The sequence below is a fragment of the Oncorhynchus mykiss genome, chromosome 10 (assembly GCF_013265735.2).
Source record: "Oncorhynchus mykiss isolate Arlee chromosome 10, USDA_OmykA_1.1, whole genome shotgun sequence".
Lineage (NCBI taxonomy): Eukaryota > Metazoa > Chordata > Actinopteri > Salmoniformes > Salmonidae > Oncorhynchus > Oncorhynchus mykiss.
In genome coordinates this window covers 62,154,722-62,169,131 of record NC_048574.1, presented here as the reverse complement: position 1 = coordinate 62,169,131, position 14,410 = coordinate 62,154,722, and the positions used below count along the sequence as shown (strand labels likewise).

At 44.1% G+C, this 14,410-nt stretch overlaps 2 protein-coding genes across 3 annotated transcripts in view; both read right to left on the bottom strand.

Moving 5' to 3' along the window:
- Positions 1-12,508, bottom strand: part of LOC110534464 (zinc finger protein 528) — a 115,559-nt gene extending 103,051 nt beyond the window's left edge. For both annotated transcript variants that reach the window (XM_036934474.1, XM_036934476.1), the window contains exons 1-3: positions 12,453-12,508; positions 12,078-12,251; positions 8,181-8,333 (exon numbers count right to left, since the gene is read on the bottom strand). In XM_036934474.1, coding sequence (XP_036790369.1) covers positions 8,181-8,333; positions 12,078-12,251; positions 12,453-12,461 — 336 coding nt within the window. In that variant the 5' untranslated portion in view covers positions 12,462-12,508. The remainder of the gene's footprint in view (positions 1-8,180; positions 8,334-12,077; positions 12,252-12,452) is intronic.
- On the bottom strand, positions 135-3,780 carry LOC110534466 (zinc finger protein 28-like). Its single transcript, XM_021619337.2, has 3 exons — positions 2,974-3,780; positions 2,457-2,587; positions 135-2,262 (listed from the first exon to the last, which is right to left on the bottom strand). The coding sequence occupies exons 1-3, from the start codon at positions 3,224-3,226 to the stop codon at positions 979-981; spliced, it is 1,668 nt and encodes a 555-aa protein (XP_021475012.2). The 5' UTR covers positions 3,227-3,780; the 3' UTR covers positions 135-978.
- Positions 12,509-14,410: the final 1,902 nt, after the last annotated feature.

The following is a 14,410-nucleotide window of genomic DNA, read 5'->3' as shown; positions in this document are numbered from 1 at the left end:
GCATGCTAGTCTGTCCACCTTGCTCAGATGTTGAGGTCAAGTGGCCTACCTTATTTCTCAGAATGACAAGTTGCCAATTCCTTATATAATTGTTTTATGCTTATTGCTCATGTATAAAACACAGACCAAACCGCTAGTATAACAATCTTTATTTGACAAAAATGCTGCTAGCGGTACGTGGTACCGTAATATGTGCACGACAAACTGAGCATACATTTTCCAGAATGAATGTTCATTGGTGCATCCGTTTTAGCAGTGCTTACTCTGCTCAAAATTTGAGCAGCTGAAACATAAACAGGGTTCAAAAGGTTAACTTCTCTATTACAGTAAAACAAAGTCTCCATGTGTTGCGATGTCCATATGACCGATTCTGTTGGACCAAATGCAAATAGCGAATTGAATCTATTCGTCAGAGAGGAAGAAGTGACCTCTTCTTTATTGTTGCGTGGTAGGGGAGGGGCTTGGGAGAAAGAGGCAAAGGTCGAGGTTTCACTATCACCATAATCTATCCAAAATAAGCCCAATGGGTTTCTATGAGCTTATTTTGAACCTAAACTTATCCCCCTGCATTTCCCCCATTTGGGACAAAGACTCCCATTGTTAGGGCGTTAATTCATTCGAATTAATCAAATTAATTTGATATAATCGCCCAGCCCTAATTGATAGGCAATCCATTTGGTACAGATTATGATTTGACCATATTCTAACCAGTTTATCAAAACAATGTGCAATAAATTAGGCTGTTGTATTAGTAGTTAGCTATAAAAGTATTGGTCTACATTATAACTAGTGTCCATCACTGATACAGGCAAGAATTGCTTTCCTTGGGTCCCTACAAAAAGCTTTAGGCCCAAATGTTATATTGGTCGTCTAGTAGCCAGCTAGTGGGGATACATGTAAACTTTACAGCTAGCTAGATCGTTTCAGCTGTTTACTTAGCTAGCCAGGTAGCTATCGAGTGGAATGGTTACTTTTATGTTATAGAGTGGAATGGTGTTTCTGCTGGTGTATCCTTAGGTATCTCCTCTCAGAGAACCTCTTCCCGCAGTGATTACAGGCAAATGGCCTCTCTCCCGTGTGGACCCTTTGGTGCCTCTTCAGGTCACCAGCCTGGGCGAAGCGCATATGACACTCGGTACAGCTGAAGGGTTTCACCCCTGTGTGGACCCTCTGGTGCCGCTTCAGGTTTCCAGCCTCAGCAAAGCGCATGTGACACTGGGTACAGCCGAAGGGTTTCTCCCCTGTGTGGACCCTCTGGTGCCTCTTCAGGTCACAAGCCTGGGCGAAGCACATATGACATTGGGTACAGCTGAAGGGTTTCTCCCCTGTGTGGACCCTCTGGTGGATCTCCACCTTCTGGAGGCAGCTGAAGCCTTTGTTACAGAACATGCAGAGGAACCGTTTCTCTTTACTAATACCTGATGTGGCTCGCCCACCCTGAGCCTGGACTCTAGCCCTGTCGTTTGAGTTCAATACCTGATCGAAAAGGATGCGGCCGTGTGAATCTGAAGGTCCCATAGATGTGGACACTGGGTTATGATCCTGGAGCTCGTTTAAAGGGGAGTGGGTTGCAACATTTGGATTAGTCTTTAAGCTTCCCCTGTAATCTAAGAAATCTCTGCCCTGTGAGTGTCCGTCTCCTAAGTGAATATCTGCATTCCATGTGGGAGGAATGTCGCCCTCCACTTTCACAGTCACTTCATCTAAAACTAAACCCTCACCTTTCTTATCTAGGCACCCTTCAGAGTATACACTACTACTGTACTGGTTCCAGTCCCCTCTAGACAGATCCGTCTGTGTCTCTAAACCCAAGGGCATGTTGTCAGGGTCCATCTCTGTAGTGTAAGAACAAGATGGATCATTGCCAGTCTCTAACACGTCACCGGAGTCCCGATGGGATTGAATTGTCCTCGGGCTTAGGTTACCGTAAAGTAAATACTTTGAGTCGGGAGCAGGAGGACAGCCCAGTCTCCCCAGTCCCAGACTCTCTGGGTCTGACCTGTGGTCAGATCCTGTGTGTAAAAGCCTTTTTGTTACAGTTAAAGTCTCTGTGTCAGTCTCTGACTTGAGGACGTTGTTCAGTGTTCCATTGACCTCCGTGACGCTGCGTCTGGTCCTGGGTTGCACGGTGGTGGGGTTTGCCATGGCTACAGGGGGCGCTCCTGTCGCTCCAGTCTGGATGTCTCTGCTGTGTCGTGGGTCCTCCTCTCCTTCAGACCTCTCCTGCTTGACCCCAGAAACTACAGCCTCTGCATCTGCAAACTGACAAGGAGAGAGGAGGTTATTCCGGTACATTAGTTGTGTTGGATATCAATGTCATAGGGAATTATCACAAGCTCCCTTAAGGCAGATAAATGAGGATGTACATAGCTGATTAGTTGAGTGGAGCCTTTTTGAAATAAACAGACATTTCATTTACAAAATAACACATTTTTATGTAACACTATAACACTAACCTCTATCATGATAACGTGCTCGTTGGAGGTTCCACTCCCCTCATCAACAGTGATTGGTTGGTCATCTCTCCATGTATTGTGTCCCACTGGCTTCACAAAGCCCCTGTGGCCTCCAGTGAGATGTCCTTCACCTGAGAGCAAGATTGGGGAAAAGGGGTGGTTAGGTTAGCTACTGTCAATGCTCAATGGTATATGGTACACTATTGACACTCTCTAGAATTGGCAAGGATGTAAGATAACACTTCTTGGTATACTATTTATTGATTGATGTAGGCTGATTATGTTCCATGTGTCACATTGTTTTCAATGGGTAAATTATAAGAAATACAGTAAATCAAACATCTGGTTACAATATGCTGTTGTGTCTTTGGGCAAGGTAGCTAAGTAATCTGGGGAATCATTGCATTCTATCCAAACACTGACCAAGACCCAATTATGGGTAACACATCTTAACACGTGCAGGGCTGAACCGGGCGGCAGGCCACGCAGCCTCTGCCTTTTTCCATGAAAAATGTACCTTTTGCCATTCCTCTGTATCGGTCGAGGATTTTGCTACTACTGGGACGACTGGCGATTACGCGTTCCCGTGCCACCTTCAGTTCCAGTAGTTTCCTCCGTAATGCCCTGTTTTCTTTCTGGCTTTGAGTTATTTCTAAACGAAACACTGCATAGTCGTCGTCTACGAGTTTACAGATCTCTGCCACGGCTGCATTCGCTAGCACCTCCATAATGGAGGCTATTTGAGTGTGAAAAACCATACAGTTAGCCATTGTTAGCAGCTAGTTAGTCTGCGTTACATACATAGGACTTGGTTGATATGTTATCTGTCTCCAACGTGAATTAAACACTATATGGGTTAAGTATGTGACGCTGTGCATGTAAATTAGTCATATTTTAACATGAAATAAAAATGCTAACGTGGAAATTGTTCTTATTCACTTCCGTTTACTTCTTCTTGTGAGTTTCCAGCAGAATTGCTTTGTTACGTATTGCTGCCTTTCACAGGTTGGAGTGTGAATTGCACAGTGACAGGAAAAAGTGGAAATATTATTATTATTTTTTTAAATCTCACCTCCATCTAACCCTACACATATTTACCACTATACCCCAAAAACACACCACCCCAACCAGATCCTACTCCAGCCTGGGAAGGATGGAGCCCCTTCTCTTAAAACCCCCTGTAGATCTTCTATAAAAAATAAACTCTTACACCCCAAAATGTCTCTGCTGCTGTCACTACCACATTTTTACAGGGGCTTACGAACCACCAGTGCAGTACAATTCAATAACCATAGCCATAAACGCAAGAAATCCTACCTTACTGCTTTCGAAACAAAAACACACTTACTGTAGCAGTTTTGCGAAGATCCCTACGGCTATGGGCGCTTCCATCCGATGAAACTACATTTCCCGAGTTACGCTTACACACACGTATTGGGAGCAAGCGAGCTTGCTAATTAACACAGGTGGTCGCCGCTGTTTTCCCTAAACAAGCGCTGTAACATGGCGATATGGCCGTGTGGGTACCCTAACACTATCAGGGTGTATATCAATTTAACCTTTTGTTCTTTGAAAATTATTTCTTGCTGATATAAAAGATAAGGTCCTTATGCTTCCAAGACCGTACGGCAAGCGAGGCGTGTTTATGTTCTGATCGAGCGTCGGGGCTTTTAACAAATCCCCCCTTACAGAAGACGCCTTCGTCCAATAACTCTTATGTGTAATGAAAGTGAGAGTCATGATCAAGGGTTAGGGGGCTCCCAGTCGAATCACTCACCCTTGGCCTATACTCTACTCTCTTCACTGCCTCAGCATCAGAAACTTTCCTCCCCACTCAAACTCTGGCAATCTCAACCTGTCTCTCTCTCACAGGCTCTTTGAATCCACAGCCGCATGGGCTCCCCCACAGTTGGCACAAAGTGCTTTCTCTATCCCAACTTTACACTCCCTCTGACTCCCTCACTCCCCCCAACTTTACACTCCCTCCTGTACATTTCTCACATTGTGGGATCTCCATTCTCCACGCTGCTGCAACATGTCCGAATCCTTGGCACCTAAAGCGGGTTCGGAACATAGGCCCTCACAGAATAGCAAATATAACCTAACCTGATTTTATCAAGTAAGAAACTGTGTCAAAGCTCAACAAGACAGACAGGGTATTCTCAGTCTCACCATTAGTTTACAGTACGTCTCACCAAACACCAGGATTATTTTTTATTTGATCCACCTCTACACTGAGCAGCGCCCTGCTCCGGAGAGCAAAGCATGACAACTTGATCCTTGATAAATTCCGACCCTATGCTTGCAAACAGCTGCACTGGGATCAGACAGGCTTCGAAAAAAAACGTACCTCAATCCAGGAATGAGAAATTGCATTGTAGTCAGAATTGTCCCATTATCCTAACTGTTATACCGTTTTTCCGGAAAGCAGCCCTTTTCGTCCTCATGCATTTAAGGGCCTCTTCTTGGTGTGAACATTCTTGTGCTTCTTCACATAGTTCGCCTCAGCAAAGCGCTTCCCACACGTGGGGCAGGCATACGGCTTGTCTGCATCCATCCAAACGGTTGGCCTCCCACTTTGTGAAGCAATGACACCAGAGGAGGCAGGAGCCACAACCCTCAGGTGGTTAGTCTTTGACCTCAAGACATTGTTTGGGAGTTGCTGGGATTGTGAACATCCATCTTGAACCTGTCTGTATTGGTGGAGTAACCTTGAGGTAACTGAGGAAGGCTTAATGTCATTCCCAGACACTACACTTACGCCCAATGTGCGAAGAGTCTGGTGGACCAAAACGTCAAACTTAACCTGAGAATCTCCCGGTTCCAATAATATTGGCTTAATCTGCATAATTTACCAACCAATCATCTCCCTCAACACCTTCCACCTAACACTCCCCCGTATGCTAGCACACCACAATCACAGAGTCACGCAGTCGTGAGATTCACTAAAATTCAATGATGACAAATACTTTACCTATCCCAGAGAGGTAATAAGGACAACAAAGTCAAGGTATTGGAGTGACCATCACGAAGCCCTGACCTCAATCCCATAGAAAATTTGTGGGCAGAACTGAAAAAGTGTGTACGAGCAAGGAGGCCTACAAACCTGACTCAGTTACACCAGCTCTGTCAGGAGGAATGGGCCAAAATTCACCCAACTTATTCTAGGAAGCTTGTGGAAGGCTACCTTCAATTTTTGACCCAAGTTAAACAATTTAAAGGCAATGCTACCAAATACTAATTGAGTGTATGTCAACGTCTGACCCACTGGGAATGTGATGAAAGAAATAAAAGCTGAAATAAATTATTCTCTCTACTATTATTCTGACATTTCACATTCTTAAAATACAGTGGTGATCCTAACTGACCTAAGACAGGGTATTTGTTACTAGGATTAAATGTCAGGAATAGTGAAATACTGAGTTTAAATGAATTTGGCTAAGGCCTATGTAAACTTCTGACTTCAACTGTATGTGTTGATTCAACAATTAAGTATAATAGAACCTCCCGGGTGGCGCAGAGGTCTAAGGCTGTGCCAACAGAGACTTTGGATTCGAGCCCAGGCTCTGTCGCAGTCGGCCGCGACCGGGAGGCCCATTGGGCGGCGCACAATCCTGAGTCCTATGGAGTTATAGCGAAATTGGGGAGAAAAAGGGGGTAAAAAAAATAAATAATAATATATTTTTTAAAATGAAGTATAATGTTTTGGTTTGACAGAGAAGGGAAACTCAGTCCCTGTAATGATACAAAAATATACAAGTCAGTCAGTACAGAGTCAATTTTGTATTTCATTTAAACAAAATGGTCATACTCACATAACGTTTAGTACAGTACTTTTATTGCACACAATTATACATGTGACAAGTAAACTGACTTATCTGGTACCCTCGCTTTGATCAAATGATTTTTAGAATGCCTTGGAAAAGGTTCAACATCACAGCTTCTCTACTTCATGTCAAGTAAACATGAATTAAGGCATATATTTTCTTTATTATCAAACAACAGGACAAGGTTGTCACTCTTCATAAGTAAAGCATTTTTTACAGACACCATCCATCACCATATCATTTAATCTGCCTCATCATACTCATTCTTTCCTCAGTTCCCTCCTACATCCCAAACCAACAGAACTAACTACAAACTAACTAGTACTACATAACATGTTACTATACTCTATACATGGGCCATGTGCATTTTCTGCTGGTGTATCCTAAGGTAGCTCCTCTCTGAGAACCTCTTCCCGCAGTGTGTACAGGTGAATGGCCTCTCTCCTGTGTGGACCTTCAGGTGCGTCTTCAGATGGTGCTGGTGGGAGAACCTCCTCTCACACTGGGGGCAGCTGTAGGGTTTCTCCCCTGTATGGACCCTCTGGTGCCTCTTCAGGTGGTGCTGGTGGGAGAACCTCTTCTCACACAGGTGGCAGCCAAACGGTTTCTCCCCCGTGTGCATCCTCTGATGGCTCTCCATCTGTTTGCGGAAACTGAAGACTTTCCAACAGAATGAACACGGGAAGCACTTCTCTTTGCCACCAGATCTGCTGATAGCGTTGCTACTACTGTCATTTGTCAATGGGCTTGTGTAGCCATTTAGTGCACTGGCATTGTCTGAGGTCTGGTTTAACATTAGGAGAGTGTGAGGAGGACGGCCAGGGAGTGTCTGTGTTGTTGCAGGGTCCATGTTCCAGTTGATAGATCCTATAGAAGGCAGGCTGAAGGCAGCACCTGTTCGGTGGTTAACCTGAGGAGTCATCAGTCTCTCTGAATCACAACTATAGGAGCAGGACGGAGCATCGCTAGCAGAGTCTGTGTCTGTTCTCTCCTGCCGCATACTGACACTTCCCCGTCCCCGCGGACCAAATCTAAACCTCGTCCTGGTCTCAGCCAGTCTGTTGTCATGGAGACTAAGTTCGGTTGTTGTTTTGTATTTGACAGTCTGTTTCTGGTTGTGGTTAACAGTGTTGTTCCCCAGCCCAGAGTTGAGGACGCTGTCCCATCCACTGACCTCCACTATGTCGCTTCTGGTCCCGGCCTGCTCGGTGATGTCATCCTCTGGGCCCTTGGCTGCACCAGTCTGGGAATCCAAGATGGCCGCCCAGTCTCCTCTGTTAGCCTCCAGCCAGCCACCTTCAGGCAAATGTTACAATCCAGACTTAGCAACAGAACAACAAACATAGACATTGAATTTGTGCGTGTTATTTGCCTGGTGATATCTATGACTTATGTTGATATACATCATATTGTTTATTTTTATATTTCATACAAATTGTATTGAAAATGTTTTGGAAATAAAGTACTCATACTCTATGTAGGCTATATGTATTTCTCCTTTACCTTGCTCTCCCATCTTTAGTCCACTCAGCTGATCAATGCTCTCTGGTCCATCTTCTATTGTCTCCTCTTTGACCAGCAGCAGATCAGGCTTCCCATCCTCCATGTCTACTGACTGTAAGAGATACAGAGTGAGAGGATGTTGGATCAAGAAATCTGATATGAGCACCCTGCTATGGAGCATCTTCTGATTGGACAATGAGGGATTGATATGAGTACTATGCAAACATGTTAGTTGATGTGATTACCTGACACTTAAATGGTTGGATAATTCAAACGCAGGGTCCCACACCAAAAAGGCTAAACTGATCCAAGAACAGCACTCCTACTCCGAGAGGCTTTGTGGATACAGGCCCTGACCTAATACCATTCAGACAGTAGTTCACAGTGGGCTCACCTCAGTGAGACTGTGTGTGGTCCTGTGCTGCTCAGCTGGTTCCTCTGTGGGTTCAGGAGGAGGTGTAGTCTGGTTGTCTTCCATGACCATGGTCCCTTCAGGGTTCCCCAGACCCTCCTCCTTCACCAGCAGCACCTCTGGACTCTCCTCCTCCTGGAAGAGACAGATGATACAGATTACACAGACATACACTCCCTCAGCTACGTACACACAGATAAACACACTTTCAACATGGAGTGTTTACCCATCCCCACTACGTTTGTATGTATTAAGGATCCCCATTAGCTGCTGCCAAGGGAGGACCTACACTTCCTGGGGTTCAGCACAATGAAAACATTACCTTTCACAACACATTAAGTGTGTGTCCTCAGGCCACTACTCTACTATCACATATCTACAACACAAAATCCTTGTTATCGTGTGTGTGTACGTTCTACGTTTGAGTCCTATACTGTAATTACAGAATGACTTCATTGTTGTTAAACCCATCATGGTGGACATAAATATGATGTTGTGGGTAAATATGAGTCAGCTATGAGGTCATCATCAGACAAACCTGACTGAACTATTTTGACCTTTACAGTAGGTGTTTGTTAGTGTGTGGGGATGTGTAGGTATCATTAGTAAGTAGTCTGGTTTTAATGCTCTGTCGGGGGTATGTAGAATAGGGTGAAATCAGGGGTCTGTATCCACAAAGCCTCTCAGAGGAGTGCTGATCTAGGATCAGTTTTGCCTTTTTAGATCATAAAGAATAAGACTATGTAGACAGATCCTCGATCAGCACTTTTACTCTCAGAGTAGAAAATTGTCCGTAAGTGCTGATAAGAGACATTTGACTCCTACTCTGATGGGTAAAAATAAAAGCTATGTGTGAAGCCTCTTTAGCCATAACAGTCCCACCTTGTCAACAGATATTTAGGAGACCTCATGAGCTGTCCTAACCAGTTAAGGGTTACTAGCAGGTGTCTTGGTAATGAAGCGAGTCAGTGGTTCCTGTGCCACATGCAATTGCTTTGAAGTTATTAAAATAAGGTTTTGATACATGTCAATATGATCAATGCATAAATAATCTAGACCCTCTGGTCGATATTTGACAATGATTTCACGTGGCCTATTTCACATGATATGCCTAAATGCTTATAACCACTAGGCTAATAAATAAACAAGTTTTTCTTTTGATTATTTAATGACCTACATCATGCTATTTCATGTTATCCCTTTGGAGCGCAATATCACGTTGTTAAAAAATGTAAAAAGCCTCAAGTCGGGCATGCCGGGAGGTTGGGCAACTGAAAGCATTTAGGGCTTATGTTAACTTTGATTGTGTCCGATGAAAAACCTTTCAAACATTATCGGCAAGTGATTTGATAAACGGGAGTTCAAAGTTGAAAAGTTGAAAAGGGAAGTGACGGGTGTTGGTACAGTATAATGGTAATATTAGTCCAAAATTCAGCTTTTGACAATCATAAGAATGGGTTAAAAAATGTTTAAAGGTTATTCATGCCAACAATTAGGCGATAATTAAGAGTGGGCAAAGTGATCGTGTCGGGTGAATATTATATCAAACGCTTTACCATTGCAACATTTGATGGTAGTCACACTCACCGAAGTTGTCTGAAGCGTGCTATGGAGTTCACAGCTGGTGATGCCTCATTGTGATTGGTTATTCCCTATCGTTTGCAAACAACGTCAAAGAGCGTCATCGCTATCTTTCCTTTGCAGGATGTCGTGATTATCAGCTCAGAAACTCTTCTGAGTTGATTTTACTCCTGGCTCAGAGTTAGTCTGGGCAGTGTCTCGACGTCATCCTAAAACCTACTCTGAGCTGGGAGTTTATTTTAGTCTTAAAACAGATTTGAACTGCTGGGATCTATTCTGAGATGCTTTGTGCTTACGGGTCCAGATGGGATTTATACTAAAGAGAATCTCAATGAAAGTCTTGGAATGAAAAGTCCCATTTAGGTGTTTATTAAACATAAACAAGTTTTAAACACACCATATGAAAACCACATATACACACACGTCTCAACTAAAAATCTGCACGAAGTTGATGAACTGCATTCATTTCTTATTAAACATGTCTGGTGGAGGGGGGGGGGGGGGTGAAGTAGTTGATTGGAAGTAATGAAACAGGCATTTGTGAACATCATATAGCCTACACAGTACAAACACAATATGTAACAGACTTTTTAGGCTTATGTGGCTTATACACTGAGTGTACAAAACATTAGGAACACGTTCCTGCTTTTTCCATGACAGACTGACCAGGTGAATCCAGGTGAAAGCTATGACCCCTTATTGATGTCACTTGTTAAATCAGTGTAAATAAAGGGGAGGAGACAGGTGAAAGAACGATTTTCAAGCTTTGAGGCAATTGAGACATGGATTGTGTATGTGTGCCATTCAGAGGGTGAATGGACAAGACGGCAATGCCTTTTAACGGGGTATGGTAGTTGGTTTGAGTGTGTCAAGAACTGCAACGCTGCTGGGTTTTTCACTGTTTCCCCGTGTGTATCAAGAATGGTCCACCACCCGAAGGACATCCAGCCAACTTGACACAACTGTGGGAAGCATTGGAGTCGACATGGGCCAGCATCCCTGTGGAACGCTTTCGACACCTTGTAGAGTCCATGCACAGACTAATTGAGACTGTTCTAAGGACAAAAGGGATGCAACTCCATTTTAAGAAGGTGTTCCTAATGTTTTGTACAGTGCATATCATATCACACAATGTCTGGATGCAATATTCTACCAAGGAATATTCCAAATGCATCTGTGGGTCTTTTCTGCTGAAAACAATCAAAATATGTCTTTAATGCAGGATTTGATCTAAATGTCAGATGCTATCGAGTGGAATGATTACTTTCTATGTTATAGAGTGGAATGGTTTTTCTGCTGGTGTATCCTGAGGTAGCTCCTCTCTGAGAACCTCTTCTCACACTGGGGGCAGCTATAGGGCTTCTCCCCTGTGTGGACCCTCTGGTGCCTCTTCAGGTCACCAGCCTGTGCGAAGCGCATGTCACACTGGGTACAGTTGTAGGGTTTCTCCCCTGTGTGGACCCTCTGGTGCCTCTTCAGGTGGCCAGCCTGGGCGAAGCGCATGTCACACTGGGTACAGCTGAATGGTTTCTCCCCTGTGTGGACTCTCTGGTGCCTCTCCACCTTCTGGGAGCAACTGAAGCCTTTGTTACAGAACATGCAGAGGAACCGTTTCTCTTTACTATATCCTGATGTGGCTCCCCCTCCCTGAGTCTGAGCTCTAGCCCTATTGTTTGAGTTCAACACCTGATCGAAAAAGACGTGACCATGTGAATCTGAAGGCCCCATCGACGTGGACACTGGGTCGTGATGCCTGAGCGCGTGTAAAGGGGAGTGGGTAACAACATTCGTATTTGTTTCTAAGCTTTCACTGTAATCTAAGAAATCTCTGCCCTGTGAGAGTTCATCTCCTAGGTGACTATCTGCATTCCATGTGGGAGGAGCGTCGCCCTCCACTTTCACAGTCACTTCACCTACAACCAGACCCTCTCCTTTCTTATCTAAGCACCCTTCAGAGTATACACTACTACTGTACCGGTTCCAGTCCCTTGTAGGCAGATCAGTCTGTCTCTCTAAACCCAAGGGCATGTTGTCAGGGTCCATCTCTGTAGTGTAAGAACAAGATGGATTATTGCCAGTCTCTAGCACGTCACCTGAGTCCCGATGGGATTGAATAGTCCTCGGGCTTAGGTTACCGTAAAGTAAATACTCTGAGCCGAGAGCAGGAGGACAGCCCAGTGGCTCCAATCTTTCTGGGTCTGATCTGTGGTCAGATCCTGTGGGTAAAAGCCTTTGTGTTACAGTTAAAGTCTTGGTATCTGTCTCTGACTTGAGGACGGCGTTCAGCATTCCACTGACCTCCGTGATGCTGCGTCGGGTCCTGGGCTGTGCTGGTGAGGCGGTGGGATCCTCTGGAGCGGCAGGAGCTCCCCCTGTAGCTACAGTCTGGATGTCTATGCTGTGCCGTGGGTCCTCCTCTCCTTCAGACCTCTCCTGCTTGAACCCAGGACCTGCAGCCTCTATATCTGCAGACTGACACAAGAAGAGATGAGGTTAATATCGGTACATGAGTTGAATTGGATAACAATGTCATGGGGAAGTCTCACAAGCTCCCCTATGGCAGATAAATGAGGATGTTACATGTAAGGAAGTTAATAGCTGCGGGGAGCCTTTATGAAATAAACTGGCCACATTTGATGTACTGTAATTTTGATGTAATACTATTACACTAACCTCTATCATGATAACATGCTGGGTTGAGGTTCCACTCCCCTCATCAACAGTAATTGGTTGGTCATCTCTCCATGTATTGTGTCCCGCTGGCTTCACAAAGCTCCTGTGGCCTCCAGTGAGATGTCCATCACCTGAGAGTGATTGGGGGAAAGATGGGGTTAAGTTCGGTATTGTCAATGCTCAACACTATATTGTACACTATTGACACGGTCTACAATTGGCTAGGATATATGGTAACACTTGTCATAACTTCTTGATATACTATTTATTAATTGATGTATTATGCTCCATGCATCACAATGTTTTCATTGAGTAAATGATTTGAAATGCAGTAAAATAAATGTTTTACATTGAGTCATTTTGGAGACTCTTATCCAGAACGACTTAAAGGAGCGACTTGGGTTAAGTGCCTTGCGCAAGGGCACATCAACAGATTTTTCCCCTAGTCGGCTCAGAGATTCGAGCAAGCAACTTTTTGGTTACTGGTCCAACACTCTTATCCGGTAGGGTACCTGTAGCCCCAATCAAGAATCTGGTTAGAATATAATGTGTCTTGCCGGAAGATAGGGGAATCATTGCACACTATCCAAAAGCTGACCAAGACCCAATTCTGGGTAACACATCTGGGCCCGGTTTCCGATAGCGATGGAATTTAGGCTCACGAGTGTTTTAAAGGTTCATCTTTCCAACAACGGCCTCACATGTAACATATTTCCCAAAACACCAAGCAGAGAGAACTTTTGCTTAATGCCAATGTATGCTTGATCCAAAGGCTCCGTACGCAGGGTGACACAATTGCGGAGCATTCGGAGGCTTGTGGAGGCCAAATCGAGCTCCGTACAGCGATGCCATGCGCCTCTTATATTTTGTAACAATGTGGAGGGCTCCGTATAGCTCCACATTGACATGATTGGTTGACGGTAGTTGGGGGTGGTGTAAATCCACTATAAACACAAACTCACTTCCTTGACAACTAATGAAAGGCTATCAAAAGAAGTTCACAAATAAATAAAAAACGATTTATGATACCTCGTGTAGGGATTTCAAAAGACACAAAAATGTGATTGAACTCCTGGAAAGAGATCTGGAAGGTAATGGGGATAATAGACGCGGTAAAGAGGTCAATGGAATGCAGACCGTAGGGGATAGAAGGAAGTTGGATTGGCGCACATTCAAAAAATATGATCTAACAAAGTGGATATTTGTCAAATCCATCATGATTGATATGTTGTAACAGGCCCACAATGTGGTATCTCAAATCCAATTAGAATACATTTGGCTCTTTTCGCTGCATAACATTTAGAGGTTGTCACTTTTCAGGTTCAGAAAAAAAGACTGCTAAATGCTAGCTCCCATTCGTATAAACTGGTAGCATAGCTAGCATACAGAAAGTGGTGGTGGTGGTCGTCAAAGTAGTTTTAACTGACAATGACATGTATTGGGCTTGACATCCACATAAGTATTATACTCAGATTTTTACCTCAACATAGTGTGAAATACACATATAAACAATAGCCTAAATACAGTGCTGTGTGTTCATGGACGTCAAATATATGACCTATAAAAAAATGTAAATGTTAAAATAAGGTCTCTTTCATCTCTCTGTTTTTTTCATAATTTTCCATCTATTTGCAAGGGGCTGAATTTCACGGGAGAAATCATCCGAGCGAGGGAAACAGCTCTCCTCTGTCTCAGTATGTGTAGCCCATGTATCTGATGCTGTCTGGAACAAAAGAGTATGACATGTTGCGCCGGAGCATTTGATTGATTGATGCCAGCAAGCATTTGGCCTCCCTTGGTAAACATTTTTATATAATAATTAGCCAATCAGCGTAGGTTGTCCTGGCGAAGGAAAACGCCTCCCAAGGGAAGTCAGTTTGGATTCGGCTTCACACCAATCAAATCACATCCTAAGCAAAACTTTCTTATTGTTTCTGGTCTGCAGTAGCTAGCTCGCT